This window comes from Parasteatoda tepidariorum, chromosome 12 (genome assembly GCF_982258835.1).
Source record: "Parasteatoda tepidariorum strain Cologne lab strain chromosome 12, Ptep-v5.0, whole genome shotgun sequence".
In the NCBI taxonomy this organism is placed as follows: domain Eukaryota; kingdom Metazoa; phylum Arthropoda; class Arachnida; order Araneae; family Theridiidae; genus Parasteatoda; species Parasteatoda tepidariorum.
Window position 1 is genome coordinate 54,338,378 of NC_141766.1, and position 17,940 is coordinate 54,356,317.

General features: G+C 32.9%; 1 protein-coding gene across 8 annotated transcripts in view; it reads left to right on the forward strand.

The window, feature by feature from the left end:
- Positions 1-17,497, forward strand: part of LOC107445780 (mitochondrial sodium/calcium exchanger protein) — a 93,050-nt gene extending 75,553 nt beyond the window's left edge. For all 8 annotated transcript variants that reach the window (XM_087155818.1, XM_087155814.1, XM_087155817.1 and 5 more), the window contains 7 exons: positions 2,614-2,783; positions 4,589-4,721; positions 8,133-8,332; positions 12,627-12,702; positions 12,779-12,859; positions 15,025-15,089; positions 16,986-17,497. In XM_087155818.1, the coding sequence (XP_087011944.1) occupies positions 2,614-2,783; positions 4,589-4,721; positions 8,133-8,332; positions 12,627-12,702; positions 12,779-12,859; positions 15,025-15,089; positions 16,986-17,165 (905 nt within the window). In that variant the 3' untranslated portion in view covers positions 17,166-17,497. The remainder of the gene's footprint in view (positions 1-2,613; positions 2,784-4,588; positions 4,722-8,132; positions 8,333-12,626; positions 12,703-12,778; positions 12,860-15,024; positions 15,090-16,985) is intronic.
- The last annotated feature ends 443 nt before the right edge of the window (positions 17,498-17,940 follow it).

Here is a 17,940-nt window from a genome sequence, read left to right on the forward strand (position 1 = left end):
TTTCATCAACACATTTTACACAACCTACATTTACACAACCTACAAAGGAACAAAAATTTTCTTTATAATACAAACGAGCAAATATTTTTTCCGTAACCATCACCCTTAATAAATACAGGGTGTCCCAAAAGGTCGTTTACAAACTTAACATGCTGGTCTGTCATATCATGATGAACAAGATTTACATAGAAACATGTGTCCGAAAATTAAAACTGCGACCGCTAAAGCGCGATAATTGCACGAAAACGGGAGAGTGGGAAAAACAATCATTTCAGGCGTGGACGTTGAAGGAGAAGGATGAATGAGTTTAGTAACGCAGAAATGGCCGAAATGCATTACGTATACGGCGCTGCTGATGGAAATGGACGAGCCGCGGCACGGACGTACCTTGAGCGCTTCCCAAACAGACGTCAGCCAAGTCATGTTTTGTTTGGACGATTGCACCGCAGATTATGTGAATCAGGTGCTTTCGTAACACGTAGTCACATCGGTCGAGAACGTGCTACACGCACACCTGTCGTAGAAGAAAGCGTGCTACACGCACACCTGTCGTAGAAGAAAGCGTGCTACAGGAGTATGCCATCAACCCGCAAAGATGTCCCCGAAGGCGAAAGTGTCTTGGGTGTAGCTCGTTCCACCATAATGCGCATACTGCACGATGACATGCAACACCCTTACCACTTCCAAAAAGTACAAGCATTGTGCGCTGACGATTATCCCAAACGCATTGCATTCTCACGCTGGTATTTGCAACAGCGGGTCGCACAGCCAGATTTTCCATCATGGATTTTGTTTTCTGATGAATCCTTCTTTACACGGGATGGTGTCGTGAACCTGCACAACATGCACGTATGGGCGCATGAAAACCCAAGATGTACACGTGCCCATGCACATCAACAACGTTTCAGCGTAAACGTTTGGGCTGGTATTATCGGTGACATGTTGATTGGCCCTTACCTTCTACCTGAACGCCTCAACGGAAATACCTATCGCATTTTTTTAAAAAGAGTTTCTCCGGATCTGATGGGTGACGTTCCAGCCGCTACACGCCGAAACATCTGGTTTCAGCATGATGGAGCGTAATGCCCACTTTAGCTTTGCTGTTCGAGAATACCTCGATAGGATTTATCCTAATCGCTGGATCGGTAGAGGTGGACCAGTCCCATGGCCGCCGCGATCCCCCGACCTGACTCCCCTGGATTTCTACCTGTGGGGACACATGAAGTCCATAGTGTACGAGACACCTGTAACATCGGACATGGATCTTATCACCAGGATCGCGGAAGCGGCTGCACGTGTCCGTGACACTCCTGGCCAATTTGAACAGGTTCGTGAATCCATGCGCCGACGCTGTGAAACGTGCATTGGGGCGAATGGAAAGAATTTTGAGCATTTGCTGTGATGTAATGATGTTTTATAATAAAAATCATATTTACACCGCTATCGATATCATTTTTTTCTCCTCATCCAAACCTGCACTTATCGCCCTCTAGCGGTCTCAGTTTTAATTTTCGGACACAAGTTCCTTTGTAAATCTTGTTCGTCATGATATGACAGACCAGCATGTTAAGTTTGTAAACGACCTTTTGGGACACCCTGTATACTTTATACATTATTATTATATATTTTATAAGTATATATTTTTTAAATTCGTCTTCAAAATGAAATCAAAAATGCATACGCATGCTTAGGGTCAAAAATTAATATGTAAGCGAGAGAAATAAAGAACGCTATCGAAATATAACGAATCACTGGAGAGGAAGGAGGTATGAAAATATCAAAACTATCTGAAACATGGAGGTATTTCTAGTTATCGCCATTTAACTCCTATTTGCTGCGTCCAGCAATCGAAGATGTTAAGATGCACTCTCTACCATCTTCTTCAGTAGTGATTCCTTAGATGTGATATACATACACAGCTCGGGAACTGCGGTTGCCATTGGCGAAAAAAAAATTTTGTGTGGAGATTCTATTTTTCGCTTTTCAATTTCGATCTGGCATTTCTTTTATTATTCAATATTTAAGTATAAATAAATCGGTCTGAGAATTGAACTTGAGCATAATTTTTTTCTCCCATTCCCGCCCGTATATTCAACAACCATCGGAGACAATTCCGATTTTTCTTAATCTCCACACTGCCCCCTAATTTTCGAATTCCTGATTCCGTGTTTTGCAATAATATCGTGTTTAAAAAATAGAAATTTAAAAATATCGTTTTGAACTCTTTAGGAATAACTGCGGGATTGCAATTGAATACCACATAGCTTTACGATAAACTCGATACAAAATCGAACTAACGTGGTCGAAAATCGAATTATTCCATGGGTATAACACAATTTCGAGACCCCTGGCATGACTGTATTGTGAACAGCATTACGCACAATGAAGACTTTACTTCCCAGACAAGCTGTGTGGGCTTCATGCCACCGTTGAGGATTGAACTCCAGAACCTTAACAATGACAGCTCAGTGGCTTTAACCACGGAGCCATCGCAGCTAGATAATTCATCTACATTATTTTTATTTTAGTTTATTAATTATTTTTTAAATATTTATTAAATATGTGTTTCAATATTTTATAAAAACATAATATATAGAACTATATACTATGTAGGATATCCACCACCATTTGATACCCAGGTATCCAAAACTAGTCTTTCAAGTCTTTTAACTTCAAATGGAGAACAAACAACATTAAAAGAATTCCTACTACAAGTTTGTCCGATTGACATTCTAGCCTGGCCTGACAAAACTTGGCCTTTCAAAATAGTTGATGTTATAAAGGTAAACCTCTTCAAATTTCTATTTATTGTGTTGGCAATTAAGGTCCCTACCGTTTTATGAAATTTAACATTTCGTTAATCATAAAATGTTTTTAGCAAACTCTTTCGAAAGAGACTGTTTTACTCTATGAAAATTTCGCCTTTTTTTTTGTTTTGTTAATTTTTAAGTTATTAAATGGAATTTCAAGTTAAGCTTTCACCTCTCTCTTTATGCTTTTAACTAGAGTTCAAAGGATGCGAAAGCTGCTTGTGACATTTGTGCTGTGGATGGAATGGAGTGGGTACCAGAACTCAAAGAACCGCTCGTAATTGGTATGCAAAGAATTTAAAATTGGAAATCTCACAGACACACTTTGTTCTGGCCATCTAGTTAAGAGCGATTAAACGAAATTTTACGTCAAACGGTAAAAGAGCTAAGAGAGAGAGAGAGAAATGTTCCCACATTTTAAACTTTTAAAAAGTTTAAAAAAATGGCCTATATTTTGTGACCAACCTAATATTAAATCTCAAATATTTTGTTCAGTAATGGGATTCAGTCGATACATACCTATTCGCGAGTACCAGTTCTTAACGAAAAAATTTCAAATGTATTATAATCTTGTAATCTATTTGTTCTTGTAATCTATTTATTTCCTGTAAACTATATTGTTTTCTTTTTTTTTAATTAAAAATTTTTCATCGTATCAGTTCTTACAATCCTTGCAATCTAAATCTGCATTCCTTGTTGTTTGTTGACCGCATTTTGAAATGTTTGCCAACATATATATGTTGCCAGCATCTAAAATTTTTTTTTGACGATTTGATGCTTTTATATTCCGAACTCTTTTAAAACCATTTGTTTAACCCAACATATCCTTTTTTTTTGTTGACCTTTTGCCCTTAAATTCAGCATTTAATTCAATCCCATGAGCTGAGTTCAACATACATATAGTTTTTTTCTGTCTATTTTTGGAAGATTGCAGACATAATGCCGATAGTCAGAAATTATGTGAATGAGGTACGCAGGGGAACTACAAATCCCGACAGGTTTTTAGAAAAATAAGATATTTTGTCAATTTTACAGTTTTTGTTTTTGAAATGTAAATTTCTGTTTTCTGTAAAATTTTCATTTTATTCATTCTTATTAGTTGTATTTCTTTCTTACTTTTATTATTGCTTATTAATTTGTTTATTGCTGTTAATTTTTTAAAAAAAATGGGTAAAAAGTATAAGCTCCGTGAGGAGTAGTACACCTCGCTTCATTGAGCATCAAAGCATGCAATATAAAACAAATGTTATATTAAAGTGGTTATATATAATTTAGAGAATTTAAACAAAGTTCAGTCAATGCAAAATGCTATGCTTTGTTTTTTTAAAATGTGCAAAAAAGGCCCAATATTTATACGGTTCCCCACTGAAACCATTACAACACTCCCAACAGCCGAAATCTCAACACAAACAAAAGAGCAAAAATTCAAACACGAAATAGTTGCCAACTGGTATTTATATAGTGTTTATAAAAAAAGATGAATTCTCTGTTGTTAAAGCTTGGGATTAATATTGAAAAAACGCATTTTGTGCCACTTTCTTAAGTAGGCATTTGAGCTAAATTCATTTTCCAAAATAGAGCTATGCACATTTTTTAAACATACATTTCAAGCCATAACCAATTTCTTAAACACGCATTTTGAATTGTATCTATAAAGAAAAGCACAACGACGATATATTTTATCATTTTTATCTGTTAATGATTACATTTTCAAAGAATTAAATTAAGTATATAGAACACATAATTTGTAAAAATTTATATATTCCATTTTTTTTCAGGCACCCATTTGTGGACTTCTAATTATTACAGTTCCAGTTGTCGATTATGAAAATGACAAAGATAATTGGTGCCGTCCTCTGTGTATAATTCAATGTCTTACTGCCCCTATGTTTGTAGTATTTGCTCTTGGTAGTAAGTTTATATATTTTAGTATTAGCTATACATAAATGTACAGTGCGCAAAAAAATAATAATAATAATAAATAAATAAATGGATCACCCTGAATTACTTTTGATCTATGATAGGATCTTCACGTTCTAGGACTCAATCTTAATGGTTCGAAGGGATGATCGCAAATATCCTAATTAATTAGTGCAGACGATATTTTAAGTTACGAAATCAGACACAAAACTTACTTTCTTTGAATAAACACACCTTTTTTCGACGTATATGGTCCCTATAGTTTAGTCATTAGAGTGGTCCAAAGTTTAAACCCCTTAATATTAATTTTACTTTTTGCGTATTTCACTATATCTCGAGAACTTTTAAATCGAATTGAAAAGATTTTGCACTAAATTATAAGACTCGTTTTTCCAAAGATAATTCCATGCAAAATATAACTTTAAAAGGAACTTTTTTTTTATTATTTTATTTAATAATGGTCGTAAAATTTTGGAGTATAAGGTATAAAAATTTTTACATCATTTCAAAGAATGCAATTCTAATTGGCAAAATATAACATTTGTGCAAAATCGGTCGAATAGTTCTTGAGAAATCGTATTTTTAAAAATTTATTTCGTATTTTGAAAATTTAACGCAACCATCTTACGTAGAGTTAGCATATTGTTCGAGCAGCGAGATTTAAGTTCTTTTTACAAATTATCATTTGAGATTAAATTTCGAAGCTCATATATATTTGACAAAGTAATAAGTGTTTTTCAACGATTTTTTTTTTTTTTCAAATGACGATTCATACGTCTTTAAATGACGATTCTTATAATGATTCTTTTTCTTTAAACACAAATAATAAATCAGGTAACAAATATTCATATACAAGAAATACTACTGAAGAGAGTGTCAAAATACAAGGATCACGTTGTGAATAAAAAAGGTTCCAAAATACACCAAAAACGGTGACCCGAAAATATAGACAGTTAAGAGCTCGCAGTGCCCCCTAGTGTTGAAAACACCATCCATATCTGAATTTAACATTCGAGGCGAGCTGTTATTTTACTGAGGGAAGCCTATAACTGTTAAAATTCTCCTGGTGAGACACTAAACATCCAGACGATTTTTTTTTTATTTCGTGATACGCCGTTTCTTTTTTTTTTTTTTTCCTTTTTTTTAATAGTGGACACTTGGCTCTATTTCCCATAGGCCTCAGAAATGCCAGAACTGCTAGTCTCTTAGGGTTACCCAGTGGTCACCTGCGGCTAAGTCACGGCGATGGAGTAGCGTCGCCCACGTCATACAGTCACAAACCCGTTCATATCCGTTCAGGTTACATTCACACAGAAGAAAGGACATAGAACAGAGAGAGAGAGAGAGAAAGTTACATCCATGTCAACGGTGGGATTTGAACCCACAACCACTGGCCTGTAGTGCAGTACAGCAGCGTTTCCCAAAGTGTGGTACGCGTACCCCCCAGAGGTGTGGGAGTAGTTTAGTGGGGGTACGCTTTCTTATGCGAAATATCTTACAACAAACGAAAATTTCAAAAAATTTTATTTAAAAACAAAGCTAGCCATGATTTTCTATTGGTTATTTTTTGCAGAGTTAGCCAGTTGTGCTTTTTAACCAATTGTGCAATTTTTTCACAGTAAAAATACATTCATTTTTTTTATTAGTGGTACACAGCGTTACGAAAAATTTAGAAAGGGTACACAAAAGTCAAAAGTTTGGAAAACACTGCAGTGCAGTAACCACTAGAGCAGTGATCGGTTTACACCGCTTCTTTACCCATGTTGATTCAAATCACCCTAAATACCAGAAAATTTCTACATTCCAAACTTTAGCTTCCATGAATTACTTTAAAAGGACGCTATATTGCGGGGAAAACTTTTCATGAGAAATTCTGTTTTTCTCCCATCGGTATTATAAAATTTTTTTTTTTTTTAATGGCGGGCACTAGGAGCTATTGTCCATTGGCCACAGAAAGTCCATTGCTAATTCTCTTTTCGTTACCCAGTGGGCACCTGTGGCGAAGCCACGGCGGTGGAACAGCGTCGCCCACGTCACACTACCACAACCCGTTTATAGGGCGGGTCACATTCACACATTCACACACAAAGGAGAAAGGACATAGAACACAGATAGAGGGAAAGAAACATCCATGCCTTGCCCGGGATTCGAACCCAGAACCTTTCTGATGCAAGGACAGTTCCCTGCCCCCTACACAGACTGGTCGGCGTATTATAAAATATAAAGTTTAGAAAAAAGATATATCTGGAGTAAACCGTGAAGTTTCAATGCTGAAAAAATATCAAAATGCGTAATCCAAACCAATCCTGCCGTAATTTGATTCCATTTTGATTTTAGTAAAACAAATTTTAGAAACTTTATGGTTTACCTGAATTACTTTTATTGGTAAAAGAAAATTTGGCGTCTTCTTAATCTTCATTCTTCTTCTTTTAATTCCAAACTTAACTTCCACCTCTCACTTCCTGCTAACTATAGATTTAACCATTCTATAATAGTTCTTGCAGAGCCGCGAGAGATAAAGCGTTCGCTTTCCAATGTGGCGAACCGGTCGAATCCCAGTCGATACGAATTCCGCATCCGGCTTGCACCGACCACAGTGCGGACGTGAAATATCCTCCATCGTAGACGAATCATGGGTCAGAGTCCTCTTGCCGTCAGGCTAACCGTGGGAGATTCTCGTGGTCTTCAACTCCATGTAACGCAAATGCGGGTTAGCTCCATCGAAAAGTCCTCCACGAAGGCAAATTTCTCTCAATACTCGATCCAGAAGTTCCCTTGTCTTTTGGATTGGGTTCAAAATTACAAGACTACGGAGTTGAACATTAGTAGTCGTAAACCCATAAAATTGGGTTTGCTGTTCAACGACGGTTATAAAATAAAATATAAAATATTTCTTGCAGAGTGAACTTGTTTCTCATTTTGCTACGAAATTGCTGCTCCGTTTTGGTTATAAATTCATATTCAAGACTGTTTACAAAATTAAAGGTCGTATCGTTATTGAAAATCACATTTATCACATACCTTGTCAATGCAACCTTGGCTACATCGGGCAAAGCAAACGCCATTGGAAATATAGCTTGACCTGATTTGCTTCCCGTCTACCGCGGTATTTCTAATTTTTCCCCCTTTTGATATCTTTGCGTTTTCTTTTTTAAATTTGAATTGCTTTCTTCATTTACGTCTGGTGAGCCTTGAGAATGGGTCCTTATTTTTGAGCACTCGAGATACCTTCATAATTTATGAAACCATTGAAGTGTTTACATTTCATTAACATTTTCATAATAATGAGTTTACTTTTCTAATAAGTTAACTAATAAATATTTCTTTGCTGATACAGAAAGTGAAATAAAATTAATTAAAAAAGTCTTTATGTACTAATTAATAAAAGTTGTTTCTTTTTAGAATACAATGTGATGTTGTGGAATACTATGCCTTTGTGGGGTGTCATTTTGATTGCTTCTGTAATAGTTGCGTTTGTTGTTTTTTTCACATCGTCCAATGATTCTCAGCCAATTTATCATTCTATGTTTGGATTCATTGGATTCGTCGCATCTGTCGTTTGGGTATACCTTCTAGCATCAGAAATTGTTTCATTATTAAAGGTAATTTCATCCAAATTGAGCATTTTTACTTTAACACTAAACTTACCAACACTTAATATATATATATATATATATATATATATATATATATATATATATATATATATATATATATATACCTATTTTTACCATAGCCTGTCAAATGACCGGACTTTATTCTACAAACATATTTCTTCTAAATATTATTATTTCGATAATTCGTATAATTATTCTTATAATTAATATTATTTCTTCTAACAACTTGTGCTGTCTTGATTGTTTCGACATTTTTCTGGGTAAAAACTAACAGTTCGAAACGAAGTAAAGCTTCCAAAATAATGTATAAGCTACTTACAAAAACAATTAGTTTTTTTTTTCTTTTTTGTTTTTTTTTCTTACGCAAATATGCTATCTTAAATTTTTAGGTGCTTTCTTGAAATTTGAATTCACAGTCATTCTGCTTGAACTAACTACGCAACAGTCTTTGCAAAAATGTGCAACTAATTGAATGCAATACGTTGAACACGCTTTACATCGTAATTTCTGATCTGATTACCTTATACAAACAAAATAAAAAAGAATCATAGAATATTAATTGTATATAATTGTTAGAAAAAGTCATGCAAATGTGCAAAAATGATAAAATGATCATTATCGATGCAAAAGTTCTTTAACTGTCATTTGACCGTTTATGGTATGTTTAGTGTTAATGCTAGTCCTTGCAAAATGTATATGACAAATAGTTTTAGAAAAACGGGAAAAAATCAAGAGTTTCGGAAAATATTGGAAATTGTGAAGGAAAACAAGGCTGTACCATTTCCTAATGAAAGCTTTATAACAACTACAATCTAAAAAAGGGCAACATTTTCATTTCAGTACATCATATACTTCAATTCAATTACAACAGTCGATCGACAACGTATTTTTTTCAAACGCTTAACTTAATAAATCTTGCATTGCTTTACTAAATCAGTTTTAAATTTAATACTTAAAAAATTACTGAATATAATTACAACTTCGACATTTTTCAAAAAATATCAGCTAAATATATATTATGATTACTAAAAAATATTCATATTTTTATAAAGTTGCTTATGTGAGGTAATAAAAAAAATGACATAAAACAATTTTATTTCTCAAAATATACAATCATAGATCAAGCAAAAAGTAAATTTAAATTATTACCCATAATACTCCTTGCAAAAGGATTCTGGTATTTTGCGGAAAAAATTTAATGCATTGATTTAAATTTTAACTCCAGGGGAATAAAAAGAAATAAAATATTTTTCACAATTTTCCCAAAAAAGCCCGGTTTATTCCCCTGAAAAAAATCGGGCTTTTTCATCCATTGCAACTCTGCCGATAAATAGTTTTAAAATTAAATAAAGGAAAAATGAAGTTCGATAATATTGTGATGTGGTTTAGTTGTTAACATATTCAAAGCTGAACAAAGTTTTAACGGGCTCTGGGACAAAATTTATTACGGGTCCTCAAACCATAAAAAGCCTTATTTTCCTATTTTTAGAAATTTTGAATACCCAACTTTCAAAATTTTAGTTTTAATATAGTTATAAAGAAATTCTCTGCAATTTTCTTTAAAAAAAATGAAAAAACTAATTAGTAATCACTATATTATTCTGGTCCCTCTCTATCTCCTTAAATACGACCTTGCGTATGTTTATTTATTTATCCGTATTATGTTATCCATACCATACTATTTGATGATCCATATACTAATGCCACCATGATCTATGCATATGCCCGATAGTATGCTATATACAAAGAATGGTCAAATAGAAGAACCTTTGTCAAATAGAAGAAGAGATAGCAGAAAAATAGATCTAGGATTACTGTGGGAAATTCAGAGCGTTTGACGAATTGCGATATGCTTGGCCAGGGAGGCCCTATTGTTAGTTTCGTACAAAAACCACGCCAATTAGCTATTGTTTTTGGTTTACTATTAATTCTTAAAGATGATCCAAAGACAATACTGGAGTATTTTTTAATTTTTTTTATTTTATCCGTCGTTGAACAGCCGACCCAATTTTGGGTTTACGACTACTAATGTTCAACTCCGTAGCCTTGTAATTTTGAACCAATCCAGAAGACAAGATAACTCCTGGATCAGTACCCCCGGAGGTCTTGATTTGTTATGGAAACATGGAGGACTTTGCGACTCAACAGATTAAACGTGCATCACTCACCATTTACTATACGGGGAGTCTTCGGCCAGCGGGATCGAAAACACGAACTCTTGGACATGGGCCCAGTGCCCTACCAACCGGGCTATCCCAGCCTAATACTGGAGAATGCGCAAAATATAGTCACGATTCAAATCAGATAGCGGAATTAATCACCCTGGCTTTGCACCATGCTCCTTAACCAGTCGATTACATACTCTTTACATACTCTTAATCACCAGAAATATTACATTAGAGTGGATTCCGAACCACAAAGACAAGATCGGAGAAAGTGCTGTGAGATAGGACAATGTTCACATATCGTCTACAATCGCTTCACTGACAGATCACATTATTTAAGGTTCATCACCGACACGATCACTTCATCATCGAAAGATCACGATCATTTTGCCGATATGATAAGTTTTAATTTATATTTTGTGCCAAATTTCCTTCATAGTTGCTCACGGTTTGATCTCTGAAGATTTTATTTGAAATTTTTCGATAATTAATGTCCATTATTTGATTTCAATTATAAATATGCCCTTAAATAACTTGTTTATTTAAAATTCCGTTATTTCTTAGAAAGTAATTGAAGACAAAAGTGGGAAAATGGTTTATGACCATATAAGCTAATGGTGAGAAAAAAACGATTTTCAGTATTTGAGATTTTCAAAATAAAATTTATTATTTTTAATGTTGAAAAAAAAATTTAAATTTGAGAATCAGGTTGGACAAGAACCGTTTTTTCCTCAAAATTCCACTACAATAAATACTTCTTTACGAGTATTCCCGCCATCTTCCTCACTGTCCTTTTCTTTGTTCCTCTTCTTTACGAGTGACAGGAACTGTTTTTCCCCTGCACGGTGCAATAATTCACAGGAAGAACCAATTTTCCTCGTCAATGTTTTGTCATAACTGAATAATCCTCAGAATGCAACAAATGGCAATCCGATCGTCAGTTTTGTCAAAAATGGACTTAAACCATTCTTCCTTCTTGATCTTTAATTATTAAGTATTTGCACCATAGAAATTTCCTAAGTTTGAAATGAAGTTCATGTCAACCTTATTTTTTATCTAATTTTTAATTTATAAAATATCTTTCTTTTTCTGAAACAATTCAAAAGTACAACAATTCAACAATTTTTACCGTTCAAAAAACAAGTATATTTATTAAAAATAATTGTTCTAAAAGTTTAGGATTGGTGCTTTTGTTATTCCACTGAAATCAATTTCCAAAAGCCCTTCAACCATATGACAAGAAACGAGCTTTAAAGATCATGATGGGCAATAATTAGATTAATATAATAATTAAATAATTGGATTTTTATAGTAGAACTAATCCCAGATAGCAAAATAAGTTTTATTTTCACTCAGCAAAAACCTTTTAATGTAAACCTAAAAATGCTTTTAATGCGGTTTTCCGTGTAAACCTTCTAACCTTAAAACGAGATCTGTGGCAATTTGCTCTATTCTACGCACATTACCCTAATCCAAAACCTTGGTAAGCAATCTTCTATATAAAAACCTTAAATCGAGGTTGACTTAGGGTTTTCAAGGGTGAAAAATCTTTCAATAAAGCTAGTCTCAAGGTGAGAATAATCTTAAATCTAGGTAAATATAAGGTTTCTTTTCGCAATGTCTTGTATGCTCAGCTAAAATCCACCTTGTCAGGAAATTTTAATAGACAGTTCAATTTGATCCTATCGCTAGTGTGACGTCAACTAAAACGTCATTATGGACCTAAGTGACCATTTTATCTAAGTGACAATACTTTTCAAAAAAGCTTTAAAAAATAATTTTTCATCCTTTTAGGATGAAAAGTTTGAAACTGCAATATTTTTGCTTTATCGAAAAAATGTTTTTAGTACAAACATTTTCGATACAATAAAAAGATAATTCTGACACAAGATTGCATGCAGGTTGCATGCTTTCTGGGAATGTATCAATGCTGGGGACAACTACGAGGAAAAATATGTAAAAGGTTTCGTTATACCAAAGTATGTTTCTGTAAGGTATAAAGCTTCACCGTAAAGGACTAGAAAAGCTTAATTTATTTAGTTCTAACTGAATGGTTTATAATTTAACATGATATCTTAATGATATTTCAAACAATAAATTTTATTTTATTTCAGACTGTGGGAGTAATTTTTAAACTAAGTGATACAATCCTTGGCCTTACAGTCTTAGCATGGGGAAATAGCATTGGAGGTAACAAATATTTCACTAAATTTTGGCTAATTTTATTATTTATTTAAACAACTAAAAATATCTTTTATTTTTACAGATTTCATTTCAAATCTTTCAGTCGCAAGGCAAGGTTATCCTAGAATGGGAATATCTGCTTGCTATGGTGGACCACTTTTAAGTATCCTTTAATCATCATCGGAAACCGTTAATAAAAAAATAAAAAAAGTGAAAAATTACAGCTGGTTTTATTTGAAGTATTTAATATTGCAATGAATGTTACACTATTAAGCCTCAAATGCTCCAGAAATGTTGAAGTTCAAAATAAATAAATAAATAAAAAGAATAAAAATGTCTCGACGAATTCTAAAATAAATAATTTTTCCCTGAAAAGTATACTAAAAGTGTAAGAAGTAAAAAATACCTATTTATATCGAATAAAAACGAAACGGTAAAATTGAGGTTCAAAAAATCAAACTTACACGAATTTAGATGCACGTATCAGTTTTTGTAGAATGCAAATGAAAAAAAGTAATTTTAACCTTAAATTAAAAAACATATGTCATTTTTAACGATTGACCAAGGTCCTTTTCTTCAATCGGACAAAAACTTTTAACCGACTCTCACTGCGTATTTTTATTTTAAAAAAAATTCAAAAATTTATTATTTTTTATAGCATCTTTAAAATCTACATATATTTTAGAATTAAAGTATACAACAAAAATTTCGCAAATTTTTTATTTTTATTTTTTACAAATATAGAATTAGATCTTAAAAAAAGGTTATTGGAAAATTGAAATTGAAGAATAATCAAGTTGAAGGAAAATTTTGAAAATTAATCTAGGTTAACTTATTATTTATTTCATAAAATGCAAAGTAAAATGTACTAGGCAAAACGTATATACTAACGCAAGCAAACATGCAAAACTCTTATTAGAAATGAAGTTTAGTATGATTAATTTTGAAACGCGAGCGCTTAAAATGCTGCAAAACATGCTTGTATAATCTGCAGAAATATGGATAACTAACGCCATCTGTTAACCTAGATCTGAATAAACACTTAAACATCACTGAAAAGCTTAAATGAAAGCGTGGGCGAGAAAAAGATCGAAGTTCTATGCCGTTTTTTACGTCATCGGTGGTTAATACAATTTTTTTTAAATATCACTAGTTAAAAATAATGTTTTTTTCTTAAAAAATTTAATAACTTATTCAAACAAATCAACATTAATTTAATTGAATAATTTTCATTTAAATATTTCTGTTACAGATTATTTCTTTTTTTTAAAATTAGTTATAACAATCATTCTTTTGTCAATAAATAAATTAAAATCTTCATTGAACTAATTTTAAGTACTTTTTTTCGTAGTACAATTATTTCTCTATCTCTGATGCATTAAACTTTAAAAGCTATAAAATGAAACACTTGAATGCAAAACTTTTACTTCACGATCTGCAGATATATTTTAAAAATTTTCCATGATTTTGCAAAGTCAATACAGAAGTTTCTGCAACTGAACATATATAGTCTTTTAACTTTCAGGTAGATTTTTTTCGTTTTATAAACAAAAATATGCCATCGCATACACTTTTCGAAACATTTTTTTTAAAGAGCTTATAACTAACGCTAATACTGACGCTTTTAAAAAGTTTTTACGATAATGCATTAAGTGAACAGATGAGACAATGAAAAAAATTGGAAAATATGACAACCAAAGTTGACTTCTTCAGGGGGTACCTGCCTCGGATTATTCTTCTGTGTTTTATTGTATTTAATGCATTCTATTCTTTCCTGGACTTTGGCAAAACCTTTGGGGTATAGAGACATTTATCTTGCTTTCTCGATAGAAAAGGTTTTGCTTTTATGACAGCCGAGGCTGGTACCCCCTGAAGAGGTCAGCTTTGGTTGTCAAATTTTCCAATTTTTTTCATTGTCTCATTTGTTTATTTCCTTTTGGACTCACTGCTGCTAAGCGCGTTTTTCCAAAGGATGTATTATTATTAGTTTTGATTGCTTTAATATTTTGAATTCTTTACTTAATTAAGTGAACAGATTATTTGATTTGTATGTAACTGAATACTGATAAAATATGCAAGAAAAAGTTGCAATACAGGGTAGTTTGCAATCACCTCCCTCAATATACATTTTGAATATTATTGACCATTTAACCAACTTGAAATCAAAACAGTATACATTTGATCGTACCTATGTACTGTTACTCATGAAGAAAAGTTTTAAAAATTTGAATAGCTTAATAATTGAAAATTCATCAAGCATGAAATAAATAACTACAGCACATAAAAGTATATTGTTTAAAAAAAAAACATTCCTTAACTATTTCAAAGATTTACTCTTAGGTATAGGAATACCTTACACAATTATGATAATCAGAGGTGGACAACCACTACAGGTATGTCATATCAAATCATTTTTACAGTATATTTTATCTATTTTTAATCAAAAACTTATTAAAAGTTACGCACAGTTTTAGTTGCCCAGTATAAACATCCTAACAACAGCTACGACTGAATGTAAACAATAACAAGCTTCCTCAAACCGGAAGAAATGTAGAAAACTTACAGTGTATGCTTCCGTTTATTTTATGCTTACGAGGCGATATAAAAGCAAGTTTAATATTCTAAGTTTGTGTAAAATAGCACCGTTTGTTATTTTTTGGTTAGCATCATAGCAAGCTTGCGGAGTCTTGCGAATTAATTTGTTGTTTGTTTCGTCGTAAGTCTTACGACTAATTTTAACCACTAGCGCCATCTGCACTTAGCTTTACACGGTCTACCATCCATAGTTTATATGGATGATTAATCGTGAAGCAGCACCGAGACTATTTGGATGGCGCACGGGTTTGAAATTTGTTGTAAGACTTCCGGGTTAAATTCGATTGATTTTTACGCCTAAGCTTGAAAAAGCGCACCATCCAATATTACACTTGTAGTTTTTACAATATAACACATTCTTTCAATTTCAACGGAACAAACAACAAATGAATTCAAAAGACTCCGCAAGCATGCTATGATACTATACAAAAAATAACAAGCGGCCCATCTAATATGGTGCCCCTGAAAGAGTGGCCAACAAATCTCTTCTTAGATGACCAGGTGGGTCATTCTAAAAGGTGGGCATTGAAGAAAAAATTACTGTCCTTGTTGCAAGTCGTGCATCTTGATACATTAGTTTTAGCATATTGTCCGAGCTGCGAGATTAAGCTCATTTCACAAATTATCATTTAGGTTTAAATTTTCAAGTTGGTATATTTCCTATGCGCTGCACAATCAGTCTTCCCGATGAGCAGACCTAGTGCGTTCTCCAGAAGTGGTATCCACTCTTTCAGGACCACCACAATGGATGAGATACCGTTGGCCATGTTAATTTGGACGTCTAGTTTCTGCCACACTAGATAGCAGCACCGAGACTCTATTTGGATGCTAAAGTGCACTAGGAATTTAATTTTGCCGGAAATGCCAAGAGCCCATAAGGCACTCCAGGGATCTTTTACATGTCGCATAATCATACGACATGGCAGCTGAGGATTTTCTGCATCCCGAAAATCCGGTGTCTGGGCCGGGGATTGAACCCGCAGACTTGGGCTCAGAAGGCCGACGACAAACCAACAGCGCCACCCAGGTATATTGTTGACAAAATAAAAAGTATTTTATAACGATTCTTTTTTTTCAAATGACGATTTTTATGTCCTGAAAAGATAGTTCTTCAAATGACGATTCTCTTTTTAAACAAAAAAATAAATCAGATTACAAAGACATATATACAAGAAATACTGCACAAGAGTCTCAAAACACAATGATCACGTTGTGAGCCAAATGGTTTTAAAATACACCGGAAAGCTTAACCCGGAAATATAGGCATTAAAGAGGTTGTAGCTCACCTTAGTGCAAAAAACACCATCCACAACGCTAATAAGGGATAATACTCAAAACATGGCAACCTTACACTTAATATATGTAGTGATATTAAATTTTTGAATTTGTTTTAGGCTTGCGACTTGTTAAAATTCATAAATTACAGAAAACTCTTATGAATTTTAAAATAATGCATAAATTTTAAAAGAAACCCCCAAAAAAATTTATCGTAGGAACTCTAAAAAGAAAAATTTACGCTCTTTCACATGAATTAGCAGCAAAAATTGCTTTTTTAACATGCAATCAATTTTAAAAAATTGTCAGCCTAGCTTAGGACAACCGAGAGATTTTTAACAATTTATTAGGTATATTTTGTATAAATTTTTTCCATTGTTCCGTATTATTCTGATACTATTTTTTTTTTTTAATTTTAGCTGAAATACGAGAGATTAACGACCCTTTTGTATAGTACTCTAACAATCATCCTACTCTCAACGATTGTGACTATCACAGCTCTTCGATTCCAAGCTAAACGATGTTTTGGTATAATATTAATATGTATGTATTTCGCTTTCTTAGCTATTGCTATTATTTTAGAAACAGGAATCATTTGAATAATGCTAATGAACTTACAAAATAAAGCTTTAGCTAACAGAAAGTGGGTTTGAAAAAGCAAAGTGAATAAGAATTTAGAAAAATGATTAGAAATGGAACAAACTAGTTTTGATGCTGAGTACTTTATAGATAACATCAAGGCTGTGTCATTAAACTCTTAACAAACGGGTTTTAATTGACAATAAAGCTAATATGTGAAGTAAATGTGATAACCAAAATCTACAAATATATAGTTGTAAAACATTTTCTTGTTATTAACATCTTTTATGTATATTTTTCTATGTGTGTACACAAACTTATTATAAATAAAGAAAAAAAAATTCTGAAGAAAGAACATTTCTTAATTAGCATCAACAATACCTCGGAAAATTTGTTATACATTTGTGAAATCTTTTACTGCCCAATAATTTTTAATAAATATTCCTAGCATAAACAATCTACACAAACGCCCACATTTTCGTTTTTTAAAAGTGCAAAATTATAGTACATAATTTGCATAATTATGTATATCATATCCAGTGTCATCTAATCTATCACAAAAATTAACTTTCATATACAGGATGGTCATAATTAAAAAATCAATATGATTTAGATCAACACGAGTTCGTTCCAGTCGGCGGATGTCGATGAAACTTGGCTTATAGATTGCATGGATCATAAGAGAAAGAAATCTGCAATCGTAAAAAAAAAAAAAAAAAAAAAACCTAAATTAAGTACGTTCCCCTTCCAATGAGGTGACCAGGTTCGAATACCAGCGATGACTGGTCAATTCGA